This window comes from Symphodus melops, assembly GCF_947650265.1.
Source record: "Symphodus melops genome assembly, chromosome: 3".
Lineage (NCBI taxonomy): Eukaryota > Metazoa > Chordata > Actinopteri > Labriformes > Labridae > Symphodus > Symphodus melops.
The window spans coordinates 1,987,227-2,003,050 of NC_136693.1; the positions used below are offsets into that span (position 1 = coordinate 1,987,227).

Consider the following 15,824-nt stretch of genomic DNA (forward strand, 5'->3'; position numbering starts at 1 on the left):
AAAGGACAATAACTGGATTACTTGGACTTTGAGATTCTCCTCGGTCTATTCTTGTTTGTTTTAAGAGGTTTACTCTGAAATACAAATAGCCTTACAACCATGGCAGCTGATTTCCTGTGTCTCTAGACGTTTCCATCCTTTTCCTGCCCTTTGACTTCGTCAATCCACCCCCACAATAATCAGATTAACAGAAAGAGAAACCACGGGCTCGTTGTTGTCAGCATTGACAGAACCACACCAGCTCTCTCAGATCAGCCCACAGGAGATGTGCGTCGTCGTGAGCGGGCCAAAGGAATGGCGTCTGGGCTGAAGGGGTGTTGCTGTCGTCACGTCAACCCCTTCATCCTGCTGTATGACTGACGGCTGCCCGACCGTGCAGAGCTGTGACCGCCTCACAGACGTGATGTCAGGACGCTTGCTTCGGGCTCAGGTGAGACTCTGCAGGATGCAGCTGCTGATTTAAAGGCAGGGTTGGTAACTTGGCGTGTTTTTGAAAGTAGCGCTCCCTCAGTGCTCCGTCTGCACGCGTGGTTAAGCGTTGTCTTGCTGAAATATGTCAGGCCTTCTCTGAAAAACAGCGTTCTGTATGTAAGCTGTTTACACGGTTCAGCATTAATGATTCTTTCACAGACGTGCAGGTCATCCATGCCATGTGCACTAATGAAGCCAAAGGGAGGCTGGCTTTTGAACTGAGCATCCATAACAAGCACGGTGGTCCCTCTCCACCTCTCTGCAGCCTGCAGGACTTCCAAAACAGGAAGTCAAATTATGATTAGTCTGACCTGGACAGACTTCCACTCGGCCTCGGTCCATCGAGCCGTGCCCAGAGAAGGAGGCGACGTTTCTGCATCGGGTTTATAAACCTGGTTTCCTCTTTGCATTGGAGAGTTTCAGTTTGCATCTCTGAATGAATGCATTAATGAGCCGTGCTCACAAACAGTGGCTTCTGTCCACTACAGAATCATGTCTGTTAATGAAAGTCTGCCTGACGACACAGAAATCACAACAACCCTAATATTATATTGGCTCTGACCCGTGCAGACAGACAGATTACTTTAGAGTTTATTAATGACGTACTTATACATGAACCTTGTAAGATAAAATCTAAAGACTTGTTGTCTTTTTATGAGGAGAAACACTTTGATGTGCTTTATTTGTCAGAGTGGTGAACCCCTCACCATCTGTCCCAAATTTCTGGATCAAATATTAAAAATATTCAATATTTATTTGTTTAGAAAAAAAATAATATCTTTGGGGCCACTGATGGCCTAGCGGAGGCTTTAGTCCTCAAAATGGGTTTCCCGGGTTCGAGTCCGACCTGTGACTCCTTTCCTGCACGTCATTCCTCCCTCTCCTGGTCTCCTCCTCTATCCTGTCCGATCAAACAAAAGTCCAAAGCCCTTAAATAATACATCTTAAATAAAGAATTCAATTGGTCAGTTTCCACATTTTGCTCTTCTTTGTGTTGAATTGAAAACAGGTTTCGAATGTTTTAAAAATGACATTTTTATTCACTTTTTTTTTTTACAAAACGTTCCAATGAACTTTCCTTAATTTGGAGGTAGAATTTTCCAGAACACGAGCAGGCTGCGCGCTCAGTCATGCAGCCGTGATGAATGGATGCTTTGTGCTGCTATAGGAGGGACGACTCCATCTGCTGGCAGCCGCACGTCCACCTGTTACATCGATCCTTTAACTTACATCTTACTCAGGTTTAAAACAAAAAAAATCCTTTAACCAAAACTCCTTTTAAATCTTTAGAAAGAGTCCTAAAATGATTTTTCTTTCCCCTGTTTTTTTTTTTGTAAATCAGTTTGGACTTCAGCCAACTTGTTATTACACCATCCCCCCCTGAAACCATAGATTGAGCACTTTCACTCAAGCGACAATTTGCATCCGCTTATTGGCTTTTGTTTGTCCTCTTTGGCACTTCCTCCTCTCCCACAAGGCAGCAGTAATTATCCGAGAGAGAGAGAGAGAGAGAGAGAGAGAGAGAGAGAGAGAGAGAGAGAGAGAGAGAGAGAGAGAGAGAAAGGGGCCCCCAGGAATGCCCCTGCCTGGACCGCTCACAGCAACACGTGTTTGTCACTGGGACGTACTGGTTTACAGCCGCTCATGCTGGAATAAACAACGATGAGATTAAGGAAAAGGGATCTCTCGCTCTCGGTCCTTAAATGTGTCGCACGCCGTTTGTTTCTGCTTTGACTTTTTAAAGAGTCAAATTCAACTTTTTTCCACTTTGTTTTAAGAAGTGGTGAATTGCACACTTCTGTATCACAATGACTCGTTAGTTCGGCTCGCAACATGGCATGACTCGAGCAGCACACAGGTGAAGCAAAGTTTGCTGGTTGGAGTCGGTAAAGCCGCGTTTCCACACAGCAGTCTGGTACGGATCAGTACGGTTCGGTACGGTTTGGTACGATTAAGCCCAATTCCGTTTCCACAGCCACCCGTGCCCTATTTGGTAGGCGGCGTGTAAGCCAGATGCCGATAGCCGCTACATAATAGCATCACATGATAGCAGCTAACAGCTAACAGCTAACAGCTAACTAATAAATTCAACAAAGGAGAAAAACGCTACCCAAACAAAACCAACGCTGGAGACATCCAGCAGTTCATCTCCTCCGTCACTGTCATGTGACTCTTTATGACAAGAACTCAATCCAGCTTTGTTTCACAGAAGGCTGCGTGCGGCGAGGACAAATACACACGGAAACAATCAGCTCTGTATGGTTTAAACATGGCGGAGTTTTGTTTGCCGATGTAACACCTGAAGTGACGATTCTTTCGACCAATCAGCGGACTGCAGTGTTTAGCTCCGCCTTTTCGGGTCGGCTCCACATTCTTGGCACCCCAACGGAAGGGTCCCAAAAAGTGGGACGGTACAGATCGGTTATTTGGGAATCTTTCCCGGGATTAGTCTATGGAAACGCCGCAAAATGCGTGCCGTACCGAGACGAACCGAACCGGACCGCTCGGTGGAAACGGGGCTTAAACGACTCTTAGCCGCTCCTCTTTGTCCATCAGCTCCTCTCACTAATGATCTTACAAACGCTTCTTTACCGTGCCGGTCAGAGACTCTCCATTCACTGTGTTTGTAAGTCCAAGCCTCTTAGCTGAGCGATGACCAGGCTGACATTTCCACCGGGCTGACCTCATGTTTGCGTCTCAGTTCCTTGAAAGTGAACCTGCTGGACTGTCTGTTTATTTTCGCATGTTGTTTTTGGACACGTCTTCAAAGACAGACGGGTCCTAAGAATAACTCATTCTGCTAATCTGTGAGACAAACAAAGAGAGGTAGCTATGCAGCTGTTAGCTTATGGATGAGCGATGGCTTTAAAGGAACAATGGGAACGACGTCTTCCCTGATCCCCGACACATTTGACCATTTCTCATCGACTTTGACCACAATGAGTCAACCACTCCACCCCCCTCTTTTTGTCTCTCACCTGAATGTTTTGGAATAAAAGGTACAATACTTCTACATCTCACTTAGGGCAGGGACATTGTTCATGAGGCGGACAGCCTGAGGGGGAGAAACTGTTCATGTGGAGAGAGGTTCTGTCTCAAACAGTCCGTGTGCAGGGCGAGAGGGGTCGGCCACCATCTGACCTTTATGAAAGAGCTTTTCTTTAAGGTGCGCCAGATGAGAGGAGTCCAGTTAGCGTGTTAGCACCCGGTTGTAAAGGTTGGATCAGACACCTTTGATTGGCGGAGCGTAGAGGGCGGGAGCGAGTGTGAGTTCAGGTAAGGAGGAGCCTTCTTCGTGTTTTTGTTTTGTAAGTGAGCAGCAGAGTCTTACACTTGATGCCAGCAGTAAACGGAGGGAGACTTGAGTGACACATGAAAGGTTGTGAAGCGAAAGCAAATCGTTCCCGGGACGGCTGCGACTCAGTTTGGTTGGTGGAGTCGGCCGTCTCTTAACAGGAAGGTTGGGGGTTCGATCCCCAGCTCCTGCAGCAACATGTCCAACGTCTCCTTAACCCCAAGTTGCTCCCACTGCTTGGTAGGTGTGAATGTGTATGAATGAGACTCTCCACAGCAGCCTCTGCCATCAGGGTGTGAATGTGGAGGCGTGACCTGCCGTGTCAAAGTCCATTTAACATTTAAAGTGAAAGCAGTTTTTGGAGGAGAGTGATTTAATCCAACAGGTCAGAGAGAGAGAGAGAGAGAGAGAGAGAGCAGCTGTGATTCAGGAGACAGAGGCTCCTTTATTTCTGCAGACACAGGTGAGCTGCAGTCTGATTGGTCGGTCTCTGTCTCAGTGAGGATGGTCTGTGTTGTTGTTGACCCAGAGAGAGAGAGAGAGCGTAAGAGGACGCAGCCGACGTCTCGTCTGAGCTGATGAAGGTCATCCTGACTGAGAGGACGGCTGAACAACGACGGGATTATCCGGCGCTCCGCCCTGCACACTAACCCAAATCTGCTCCGACTCTCTCCTCTGCACTCAGCGCTTATTACAGAGACGCAGTCGTTTCATTTCACTGCTGCAGGCCTCAAACAGGACGCAGCGGGAGCATCTTTCTGCTGTCTGCACATCCAGCAACAATCTGCTTTCACATCTGACTTAAAAAGCACGATTTTATAACTCTGCATTAAGTCGTGCACATAGCAACAAGTGATCATCAAAGCCTTCAGACGTCATCATGGTGCTTTGAATAGAGTTCACATATTTAACATGAAGCCTTTAAAAATTACCCTCTTCTTTTTTTTAAAACAAACATGTTTGTAAGAGGTTTAAAATGTTCATTTATTTTTAAGATTCTTCAGAAGCAGAATAAACGGAGGTACTTAAAACAAAGTAGGGCTGAACCAAAACTCATATCTCCATATTGTTTCACTGAAGGGCGATACTCCACGTATTTATCAATGTTTTTTTTACAAAAAATAATGAAAAAATATATTTTTTTTTTCCTAAGACAAATCCACAGAAGCCAAACGCAAAAATGAAAAAAGTCAAAAATAGAAACTAGAAGGTGAACTGGTAGCTCTACTAAGACATGTATAAAGTACACCAATTTATTTGGTATCATCCTGTATGTTGTTTAACAATATATTGATTTATTTGAAAAAGTCCAAATATCTCTGGGCCCTTCGACAAAGTCCTCAGAATGAACGCAAAGTAGGGCGAGTCGCGCAACAGACGAAATTTGCAAAATTGGGATTTTTTTGTCAGATTTAATCAAATGTCAGATTCATGATTTTAAAGGACAATAAGAACTGTACAATGATACAATCAACTCAAGTGAGGCTGTGGGAAATTATTCCAGAGCAGCATGAAACTGCTTTGAATTTATTCCAAAAAGAGCCTCTGATCTGATGTTGTAATAGTGAACTGAGAGTGACTCTTTAAAGCTCACACATGTTTTGTTTACCTCTGTGAAGCTCTAAAAGTTTCCACAAATAACCATCAGTCTGTTTTGATTGTTAATCTGTGAGCACTTCTACTAATGCACCCTCACAGTTCGTCCCACTTCAGGCTTTCTGCGGTCCGGGATTATAAACGTGCCCTCTTTCTGCGCCTGACACACACTCTCGGTCTGGGTCGGGCTCTCGGTCTGGGTTCAGTGGGGGTCTGTAGGTAGGGGAGGGGGGTATATAGTGAGATGTCAAGCATCTGAAAGTCCCACAAGGTAAAGCTGATTTAACTCCAGTATTTTCCAATCCCATTCAACTGTTGCGTTTGTGTGACAGCTGGGGGAGGGGCAGGGAGGGACAGATGGGACTGACACATGGTCCCTATCATCATCCTACTCCTCTCCCTCCTCCTCCTCCTCCTCCTCACCCCCTCCTCTCTGCCTAATCTGAGCACTGGGGGAGAGGGGGGGGGGGACTGTGGGTGAAGGCACCAGGCATTCGCCACCATCTCTCCCTCTTTTCTGGCAGCACCCACCTCACCCTCCGAGCCAAAGCACGCAGGATGTGGGCAGAAAAACAAGTTCTCCCCCTGTGAGGCTGCAAGAGGAGCAGCAGGCTTTGGGCTGCAGCGGGGATCCCAGGAGGAGGAGGACGAGATTTACTGTTAATCCAGCATAAGGAGCGTGCAGGGACAAGCTGCCGGACTCTGGAGCTTTACTTTTTCTTTTCGGCGTGTCGCAGACTTTGTGTCCTGGCCTCTCTGAGGATGTGAGGATGCCATCTTTGACGGCTCGCTGATTACAAACCCTGCGGAGAGCTGGATGTTCATGGCCAAATGCAGAGTGAGAGCGGCCGATGAGAAGCAGTGTAACGGCACCATGTCGGCCACTCATCAGGGGATGAACCGCAGCGGCGCCTACAACTACTTCCTCAACATGGTGGCCTATCAGGTGAGAGCTGAGGAGCAGCAGGTGGTGAAAGTTTGACACGTTCGTGGAATTATGATGATTGATTATGAACCCTTCAGTGAAATTTATTCATTTTTATCAACAGGGAATTACTTCTTTAAAATGCTGCTGAAGCATTCGGACATTTAGTCAGGGAAATAAAACAATGTTAAATTATAAATTAATTATTAGAAATATGTCTGAGCGGAGAAATACAGGTGCAAGAGAAATATACAGTATATCTCCTTATTTTAGAATAGTTAAGCCTTATCAGAAATATTTACTCAAACATTTAAAGGTACAGTCTGTAGAATTTTGGAGACAATGAAAAATATCTAAATAAATTACAAATAGATTTATTTTTTATTTTTGCTTAGATTACCTCAGATATTTCCAACAGTTATCAAAGCCTGAGAAATCAGTAATTTTATAGTCGTAATGGGAGCCATGGAAACACGAATGTGAAGACAAAGACAGCTGTGATAAAAACGTCACGTTATACCCGTACTCGTCTGCAAACATATTCTCTTCCTCAGGTCGGTTTACGATCAACGTGGAATTTGTTTTCACGGGTGGAGTAGCAGAGAGAATCACTCCCATGATTCCCCACTAGCCTCTACTTCATCTTTCTGCTGTTGTGGTTTTGATCGAGAGCCCCCTGGTGGTGGAATCTACACATTAAAGGAACATGTCTTCATTTTTATTCCCGAACATTTTTTCTTCCATCATTTCTGGATTTTATGAGTTTGTATAGACGGTGATCGCCACATATCATAAAATATATTTAAAAAACACATTTATTTTAACTAACATATATGAATATGAATATATGAGCAAAAACAGCAGCACCACATTTAAGATTTTATCCACCAATCAGATTCATTTAATTGAAGATGGTGCAGTTTGCAGCTTCAGTCAGATTTTATACCTCAGATGATGCAAAACATCTTTATGTATTTATTTAACCATCATTTATCCAGGAAAAGTCCCATTGAGGTTAAAACCTCTTTTTCAACGGAGTCCTGCAAAACTTGTGACAGAAACAAGACGCTGAACAAAAGGACTTTTAAATAAGTCAGACTTGACTGAAGGCACACGACCCGCTGATAATACCTCTGAGACCGACTTTTGGGTCCAGTTGAGAACCGCTGTAAGAGTGTGTTGGTTTATTATTATTTTAGGACATCAAAGGGCCGACGTCAGATTTGAACCCACGACCGCTGCAATGAGGATTACAGCCTCCGTACATGGGGCGTGTGACATAACCTCTAAGCCATCAGGCGCCCCTGTGTTATGTAGCTTTCTTATTATGGAGCCGTTTTAAGAATTCAGAGGTTCAATCAGTATCAGGAACATCTGCATGTTCGTCATGGAGCTTGTGATGGTCCCAGTCGCAGCTGGTTTAACAATCTGCTGAGTCATGTTTGTGGAGTAGTTTACTGACGAGCATCAGGTCATCTTCTCTCCACTCCTCTGAACTTTTTTATTCCTGCTAAACATCTGTAGGCTCGGCTCTCTGACCACAGACAGACTTCATCATTTGTGTTGGTTGATTCTTACCCATGAAAACGGCAGAGTGAGGATCTGTTAATGAGTTTTGTGATGCAGCCGTCATGTGATGTGTTACACATGGTTGTTTCAGTATTATTATTATTATCAGATAGCAGGTTCAGCTGCGCTCAGAACTTTAGCTTTTCCAGTCACAAATGTAAAACACGTGTTGTTGTGTAAAAGCAGGTCGAGTGTGTTAAAGAATCGTCTCTGAGTGTTACATCGTCTCTGAGTACGTTCTGACCTCGTCTGAGACTCTCGTCTGGAAGAACATGTGAAGACTCAAACCGTAGAGTTTAAGAGCTACAAGTATTTTGATTCATTCTCAGAAGAGCTAAGAACCGCAGCTTTTAGAAAAGGTCACTCAGGAGGAGGAGGAGGAGGAGGAGGAGGAGGAGGAGGAGGAGGAGGAGGAGGTAGCCGAGTGTATTTGTCGGGGACTATTTTAAGCGGTGGATTAATCCACATTTGGTGCTCTGCTGAGTATTTGGGGTAGCAGGACGGTGAGTCAGAATAAACTGTCGTGAAGGTGTTATTCTGAGGTGAGTGAGTTACAGGAATTGAATTTAGTTTTTTAAAAGATTGATGGAAGACTCATTAAGTTTAAATTTCTGTATATTTTAGAGTTGGACCATAAACCTGCACGAAACGGGGCTTTAAAATTCAGACTCAATGTGGATTTGGAAAGGGTTTTTGAATTTGAAAGATTTGTTTCTTCTTCTGCTAAACAATCAGCACTGTCCACACCTGTTAGTTAAGGTCACTTCCTCATGCTTTATTGTGAATAACTCCATATTTTCATTGAGATTAATGACAACAAATCGGTTGTCAAGAAATTCCCCCCCCTGCTTGTAGCGATAAAGACAGGAACTATTCTGTGCTGTTTCATTTCTTTGAAGCAGGCTGTAAACATGTCGACGTCTGCGGTAAACAAACAGACCTCTTTGCACGGGTGTGCATGTGTGACTTACGGGGGCTTCTGCATCCAGCCTCTAGTGGACGCTCCAGGAACTGCAGGTTTTCACACAGCTGTTGATCTCAGTTCTTCTGGTGGTTTCGAAGGTTTATGGCCACGATCTTTTGGGACGCTTAATGAAACTGTAATAAATGTTATATTATTCGAGTATCTCAAGGCTGTAAATAAGAAATTAAAGCATGCTAATATGCTAAGCTAATGACAGTTTGCATGCTGATTTCAAACATTTTAGTTCCTGTGCTGCTGCTGTCAAAGCTGGACGGCTGTTTCACTACGCTGCTTCATTTCTCACTCTCAGTGGGATTCGATCGACGGAGCGTAAACAGCTGTAGTCTTTGAAATCATAACTTCATACTGTTTGTAACACAGTAGATTTAATCAAATTAGATAAAACGCTCAGTGGCTTTACCCCAAATGAAAAGCTAGAAGAACCCCATCTCTGGGTAATGTATTGTTTCCTGCCTGTGACCTCATTCCTCCCACGCTCCGTCTGCTGAAACAATGATGACGGCCGCATACCGGACTCCGTACTTTCACTTCCAATCTGTTAGAAACAGTTTAAGTAAAACCCAAACCGTGTACTGTGTGTCAACTGCAGCACGCCACAAATACACCAAGCGGGTCCGACTTCATCTGGTCACATTTTGCTCCGTTGAAGCGGCATGACGTTGTGTCTCTGTTCATAGATAGAGCATGCTCCACTTATTGGTCTTCACTGGACACATGTAGTCTTTGCGTCAGACTCATCACTGTTTGGCCTTCATGTATACAGCCTGAGTCACTGTATAAGCTGGAGCCCTCTCATTATTAATCCTGTATTATAAACCTTAAAGTAGGCCAGAGGACGCTCACCAAACACCTGGCTGCCTGCACGGAAAGGAGCTTACTTTGTCATTTTGTCTTCGTCCCGACATTTTCATACATTTCAGCGAAAAGAATATATCTCAGTGACTGAGAGCTTGATGAGTTTGCAAAGGTCACATTATTGACCTCTCATGTCTCTGAGTGCACATTAAGCCCCAGTGTTTATAACTGGAAGATTTAATACAAACTTCTTAGTTTACAAACACGAGAAATCCACCAGCCTGATAAAAAAAAAAAAAAAAATCTTGTGTACTTTTTGTGGTCCGGGATGCTGCGTGAGGTTTGCAGCAGCTTTTCAGTGACGGAGGTTATATATGAGGCTGTGACCCAGAATAATGTTTATATTGTGATGACTGATCATGTGACCATTTGTATTTAACACACCTGTGCATGCAAACTGGGAAGCTAAAGGTGAAACACGTCGCTAGCCTTAAAGTGACTGTGGATATTTGATTTATTTTTCTGCAGCCAAGCGTAGGTGAGCCGTGCACGGTGAACCCTGTCAGTCACTTAGGTTGAGTCCACAGCAAAACACCCGCCAAGTCTGACATCCAACGGATGAATGGAGTGGCTGTCGGATGTGAAGCTGATTCATCTCTCTGAGGGTCGAATCATTCATCATTCAAGCTCTGTTTTTATTCAATAAGAAAACGCCGGATTATCTCCCTCTGAGTTATCCATCAGATTATAACACGTCCACGTGATGATTTTAATAACTCTGGATTCACTGCAAAAGCATTCATAAAAGAAATAGTGCAGTGTGGGGAAAATGTTTCTCAGGCTGCACGTGTTGCATTTCCTTGTTTGTTTGGATCCCCATTAGCCACGAGCTACGTAGCAGCTTCTCTTCCTGCATCTCACCTCAGTCATGTTGAATCTCTTGGTATTGAAAGTGAGCTGACCTTTCAGACAGACCTGGAGACTTTAATCTGCAGAGTTTCAGACAGATGTGCGTGCAGGTTTTTTTTTTTTTTGCCTCCTAAGATCTAGTTCAGGATCTGCAGGGTCGGGCTCACGTCCAGCCGTCCTCAGTCCTGATTTTTTTTTTTTTTCAGAATCAGAACCAGCCAGATGCTGCTGGACTCGTTAGATTAATCTCCTGCTGACCGCGTTCTGCCAAACGCTCCATCTGTGTCAAGTCGTCTGACAGACTGACTGACCTCCAAACTTCAGTCTGGAGTTGGGGCTCCTGGTAACCCGTCTCAAACTGCTCACTCTGAGTCGTGCTGTGTCGTCTGAAGTCCTCACTGAGTCTCTCTGAGAGATACGGTGCAGGTGATGACTGGCTGCAAGTCTCTCACCATTGTTTCCCCTCATGTGACAATCAGCAGTGCAGAACTGCCAAACTGGCCTCAGTGATGCATCCTCAGAGTCCTTTATTTGTCTTTCTGTCACAGTCTCTGAGATGACTCGGGGATGATGACGTTATATAACGATATAATAATAAAACCCACGAAAAAGAAGGAAGAGTTTAAAGGATTTATTTACAAACTAAAGGAAACTGTACAACACAAAACAAGAGAAGCCGATCGAATCTTAATAAAAGTCACAAAACTAAAAAAGCACAAAAACATCTATTACAGCGAGCGATGGAGTCCAGGAAGAAGACTCTCCCCTCTACAGAGGGACTCAGGTGTCTGGACACCTGAACGAACACACACACACACACACACACACACACACACACACACACACACACACACACACACACACACACACACACACACACACAGCCGAATGGCTCCACTGGCCTCCTCTTCTGTTATTCAGAGCTCCATCCAGGAAACTAAACTGCTACAGGTGTGGCTGTGCACGCTGAGGCTGAGAAGCAACACCTGGAGAGAGAGAGAGAGAGAGAGAAAGAGAGAGAGAGAGAGAGAGAGAGAGAGAGAGAACACAATAACATTACACTACAGCACGTACCGCTGTGCATAAAATAAACTCCAGAGTTCAGCTGACCCCAGTGTGAGTCAAATCAAAACGTCCCTTTGTGTCTCCTTGTCTTTAAAGATTTTAGAAGAAGCTCATTTTATTTGTCTTCTTCACACAGATGAAGCCTCAAACACAGAAACATGACAGTTCTCCCTCCTTTCACGAGGAGTTTCAGCCTTCACACAGCTTCCTTCAAGACCTCATTAGGTTTATTGTTCTGGAGGAATCACCTGCCTGCACGATGAGTTTGACTGTCGGGTTGTTCGTCGTGTGTTTTGTGTTTGTTTGGATGCTGATCCACCTCCCTCCTCTTCCTCCTCCTCCTCTGCTTCAGATCTGCTGCTGCTGCGGCCCGGCTCCCTGCTCGCTCTGCTGTGCCTTCTGTCCTCCGGTCAAGTCGTCCAGCAGCACGCGGATCATGTACACCCTGTTCCACATCCTGAGCTGCGCCGTCTCCTGCCTCATGCTGTCCCAGACCGTCTCTGAGCTTGTGAGGGAAAACGTGAGTGAAGCAAGAACAATGTGGGACATGAGAGACAGACGTGTGGAGTATTCAGGGAGCTGCACGTTTAACGAAGCAGGACTGGGATTCAGATTGTGAGATTCCCCCCTTTGTGTGTTCCAGGTGCCTTTCTTTAACGTGGTGTGTGACCAGGCGCACGGCGGCGGGCACTGTGAGATGCTGGTCGGCTACTCCGCCGTCTACAGAGTCTGCTTCGGCACGTCCTGCTTCTACCTGATGATGGCGATCTTCCTCATAGACGTGAAGTCCAGTCAGGACGTCAGAGCGCTCATTAACAACGGGTCAGTGCTGCGGCGTTTTACTCTGGAGCCAAACACAAACCTCACAGACGTCAAAGTCGTACTTTTATATCTCGTGCAAGTTATTTATAAAGACACGTTTTCACTTCATCAGTGTAACATCTTCACGCCGGGACATCTTGAAATACTTCCTGTTCAGAGAAAGTGTTGTCCCTCTGTGCTCACCTGAGCCGGCCTGCTGCTCTATTTAAAGCTCTTTGTTGTCACACTTTCCAGAGCTGACGCTCAGCTGGGATTAGGATTTATAACGCTGCTCCTCTCACTGACGCTCTTATCTGAGCCTCGGGGGGGAAAAGGTCTCAGGGTCTTTGGCAGAGGTCACGGCTCGGGCTGCTCTGTCAGCGACCCAGTGCCCCACTGAAGGAGGCGTGTCCTCTGTAAGAGCAGGCGGGGGATTTTATTAAAGACTCATCAGAGAAACTGCTTCAGTCCAGAAAACTCCAGAGCTCCATCCTCGGAGAATAAGCCTGGATGTTAATCAAGTAGAAAATATAACAGACTTTTTACTGATTATTAAAAGCAATATAATGAGAGACACAAAGCTTGCACAGACCTTTTTAAACAACAAAACAGTGACAGAATATTTGTCATTTTTGTTTTTATTTTATGTAACCAGGTTGGTCCCATTGAGATTAAGAACCTCTTTGGCCAAGACAGGCAGCAGCAGCAGCAGCAAAAACAAAAGACTCACCAAGTTGCAGATAAATACACGCTGTCTGCAAAGAAGCAAGAGTTGTCTTTTTCAAAAACTCCAAAAACAAAATCACCTGAACGACTCGCAAAGTAGATGGAAACTGATGTGCTGTGCCGACATGACGGGCGCTGGTGTCTGGGTGCTATTGGCTGCACGCCTGAGGATGCTGCATGTCATTCTCAAGCTGTGATTGGTGCACGTGTCAGATTGAAAACAAGGTCTGACGTTTTAAACTGGTTTTAATGACGTGTACCTGTGATGTCTCTCCACACGCTGACCTGCAGCTTCTGGTTCCTGAAGTTCATCACCCTGCTGGGAACGTGCACCGCTGCCTTCTTCATCCCCACAGAGTCCTTCTTACACGGTGAGTCGCTGCTCGTTGTTGAGAGGAGTGTGTGTGTGTGTGTGTGTGTGTGTGTGTGTCTGTGTGTGTGTGTGTGTGAAAAGCATGTCTCTCAATAACTTAATGTAAACCAGAATTTTTTCTCAGGGATTCATATGGTACTAAGATAATAATAATAAACTCAAACTTCCAGTGTGAGTGCACCTCCTCCTGTAACCTGCTAGAGGGCGGCAGAGAGCCACTCCTGAAATAAATCTATTCAGGTCCACAAGTCATTGGATCATCAACCTGTGCGGAGAGATTTCACTTTGTTTGTGAACAATAAATCTGTTGGTGATACACACTCTCTCTCTCTCTCTCTTTCCTCTCTCTCTCTCTCTCTCTCTCTCTCTCCTCTCTCTCTCTCTCTCAGCTTGGCATTACGTCGGCGTGGTGGGAGGATTTGCCTTCATCCTCATCCAACTCATCCTCATCACAGCTTTTGCACACACCTGGAACAAGAACTGGTGAGTCCGAGAGTCCAGAGAGTGAGATGTTTACATCGAGGTGTGATGGTGGAATAAATCCTGTGGAGGAAAAGGTACAACAAGCTGCTGATGGATGAAACGTCCTCATGAGGAGACACTTTAAGCACTTTAATTTAACTTTTTTATTTTGGACCAGTGTTTCCAACCTTTTTTTCTTTAGAATTAAATTCTGCCATAAAGAAGTCTCATTGACTCGTTTTGGGTCCCTTGCAGGAATAAATATGTCACTTATGTCAGTCAGAATATTTTTCAACCAGTCAGAGTTTATCTTGGACACACACACACACACACACACACACACACACTGCCTGCAGACCTGATCACATCTGGAAACGTCTGTCCTCCACATCGTGATGATGATGACGGATTCATCTTCTGTCCAACATCACTTTGTAGATCCCACAGATTGAATTCAGCAACATCTGCATCCTCCATCTAAACATCTGGAACCTAAATTCTTTAAGTTTCTGTTCACTTGATTGCAGTTTGGCTCCGTTTGGTACCCGACACTTAAACAACCTCTTCTTCTGAGTCTTCTTCTCTACACTCGTGATGCTCATGCTCAGTAGAAGAAGAAAATCATTTAAAGCAAAGTGGTTAAAAAGACAGATGTGGAAGAAGCTCTCAGTGAATCCCCATTACAAACACCTTCTAGTGAAATGTATGTTTAATCATCGGCTGTCTTACTGTCCACTATGGATGTCGTTGCGTCTGGCTCAAGACACCAAACGAATTAGAAATAAATGTAACAACATTATGTTTTAAAAAAAGGGGTCGAAAACAAAAAATAAAAATAATTCTGTGAAAAGTACAAAACAGTTAAAGATTAAAATAAAAAGTTCAACCAGAGAGTATAGTGAGGTGAGGTTTGTTTACAAAGAGGAGAAAATGATCTGTGATGCAGATATCTACACGCGCATGATCCACAGATACACCCAGCAGCCTTTACATGCACCCACGTTCACTCTCACCCCCCCATATTTACACCAACACGTACATGCATGCAAAACATGCACACACACATACATGGAGGTTGTGTATAATGGAGGACAGAATGTGCATGTTAAGTCTGTCCTATTTCAGTCACTTTCAGGAGAAGGAGGCGGGGTTACTTACAGTTTGTGAGTCTTATTGCATCGGGAATTTTGTTGTTGTTGTGCAGAACCTGGTTGTTCTGCTTCTTGTGGTTCTGTACCTTTTTACCTGATGGCAGCAGGGTGAACAGTCTGTACTTTGTTAGTGAGCATGAGCACAAGGACAATGTCCACCGTGCGTCTCTTACACGCTAAAGGCATAGTGCATCGAATCAAACAAAATGTTAATCTAAATGTTTATTTGTGCTCCTTTATTTTGCTCCCAGGCTGACCGGAGCAGAAGAGAACAAGCGTTGGTATCTGGCGGTGACGTGTGCCACCCTCTTCTTCTACACAATCGCCACCATGGCCTTCACCTTCATGTACAAGTACTACACACACCCCATCGCCTGTCAGTTCAACAAGGGCCTGCTGTGGATCAACCTGGGGCTGTGCGGCTTCATGTCCTTCGTCGCTGTCACGCCGTGCGTGAAGCAGAGTGAGTTGATGAAACACACACACACACACACGTCTGTCATCAACTCTTGGTGAAGAAATAACACTTAGTGCATATGGAATCATGAAAAACATCCCGCTGCTGAAACCAGAGCGGCTGCAGATAATAATAATTAGATGTAAGCTAATATCAGCTGTTTCTCTCGTGCGGCTTTGTCTGCACACGTTTGTTTTGATGATTGAAGCATGCAGCTGCTGCAGAGCTGGAAATAACTGGAATC

The 15,824-nt window shown here is 44.8% G+C and overlaps 1 protein-coding gene across 2 annotated transcripts in view; it reads left to right on the forward strand.

Moving 5' to 3' along the window:
* The first annotated feature begins 244 nt into the window (after window positions 1-244).
* serinc4 (serine incorporator 4) overlaps window positions 245-15,824 on the forward strand; it is a 21,476-nt gene continuing 5,896 nt past the window's right edge. The window contains exons 1-6 of one of the 2 annotated variants that reach the window (XM_079340079.1): window positions 245-430; window positions 11,963-12,130; window positions 12,254-12,432; window positions 13,429-13,508; window positions 13,900-13,993; window positions 15,375-15,586. In XM_079340079.1, coding sequence (XP_079196205.1) covers window positions 353-430; window positions 11,963-12,130; window positions 12,254-12,432; window positions 13,429-13,508; window positions 13,900-13,993; window positions 15,375-15,586 — 811 coding nt within the window. In that variant the 5' untranslated portion in view covers window positions 245-352. Of the gene's footprint in view, window positions 431-5,819; window positions 6,309-11,962; window positions 12,131-12,253; window positions 12,433-13,428; window positions 13,509-13,899; window positions 13,994-15,374; window positions 15,587-15,824 lie in introns of those variants that run through there. The other variant, XM_079340078.1, reaches the window with a different exon arrangement.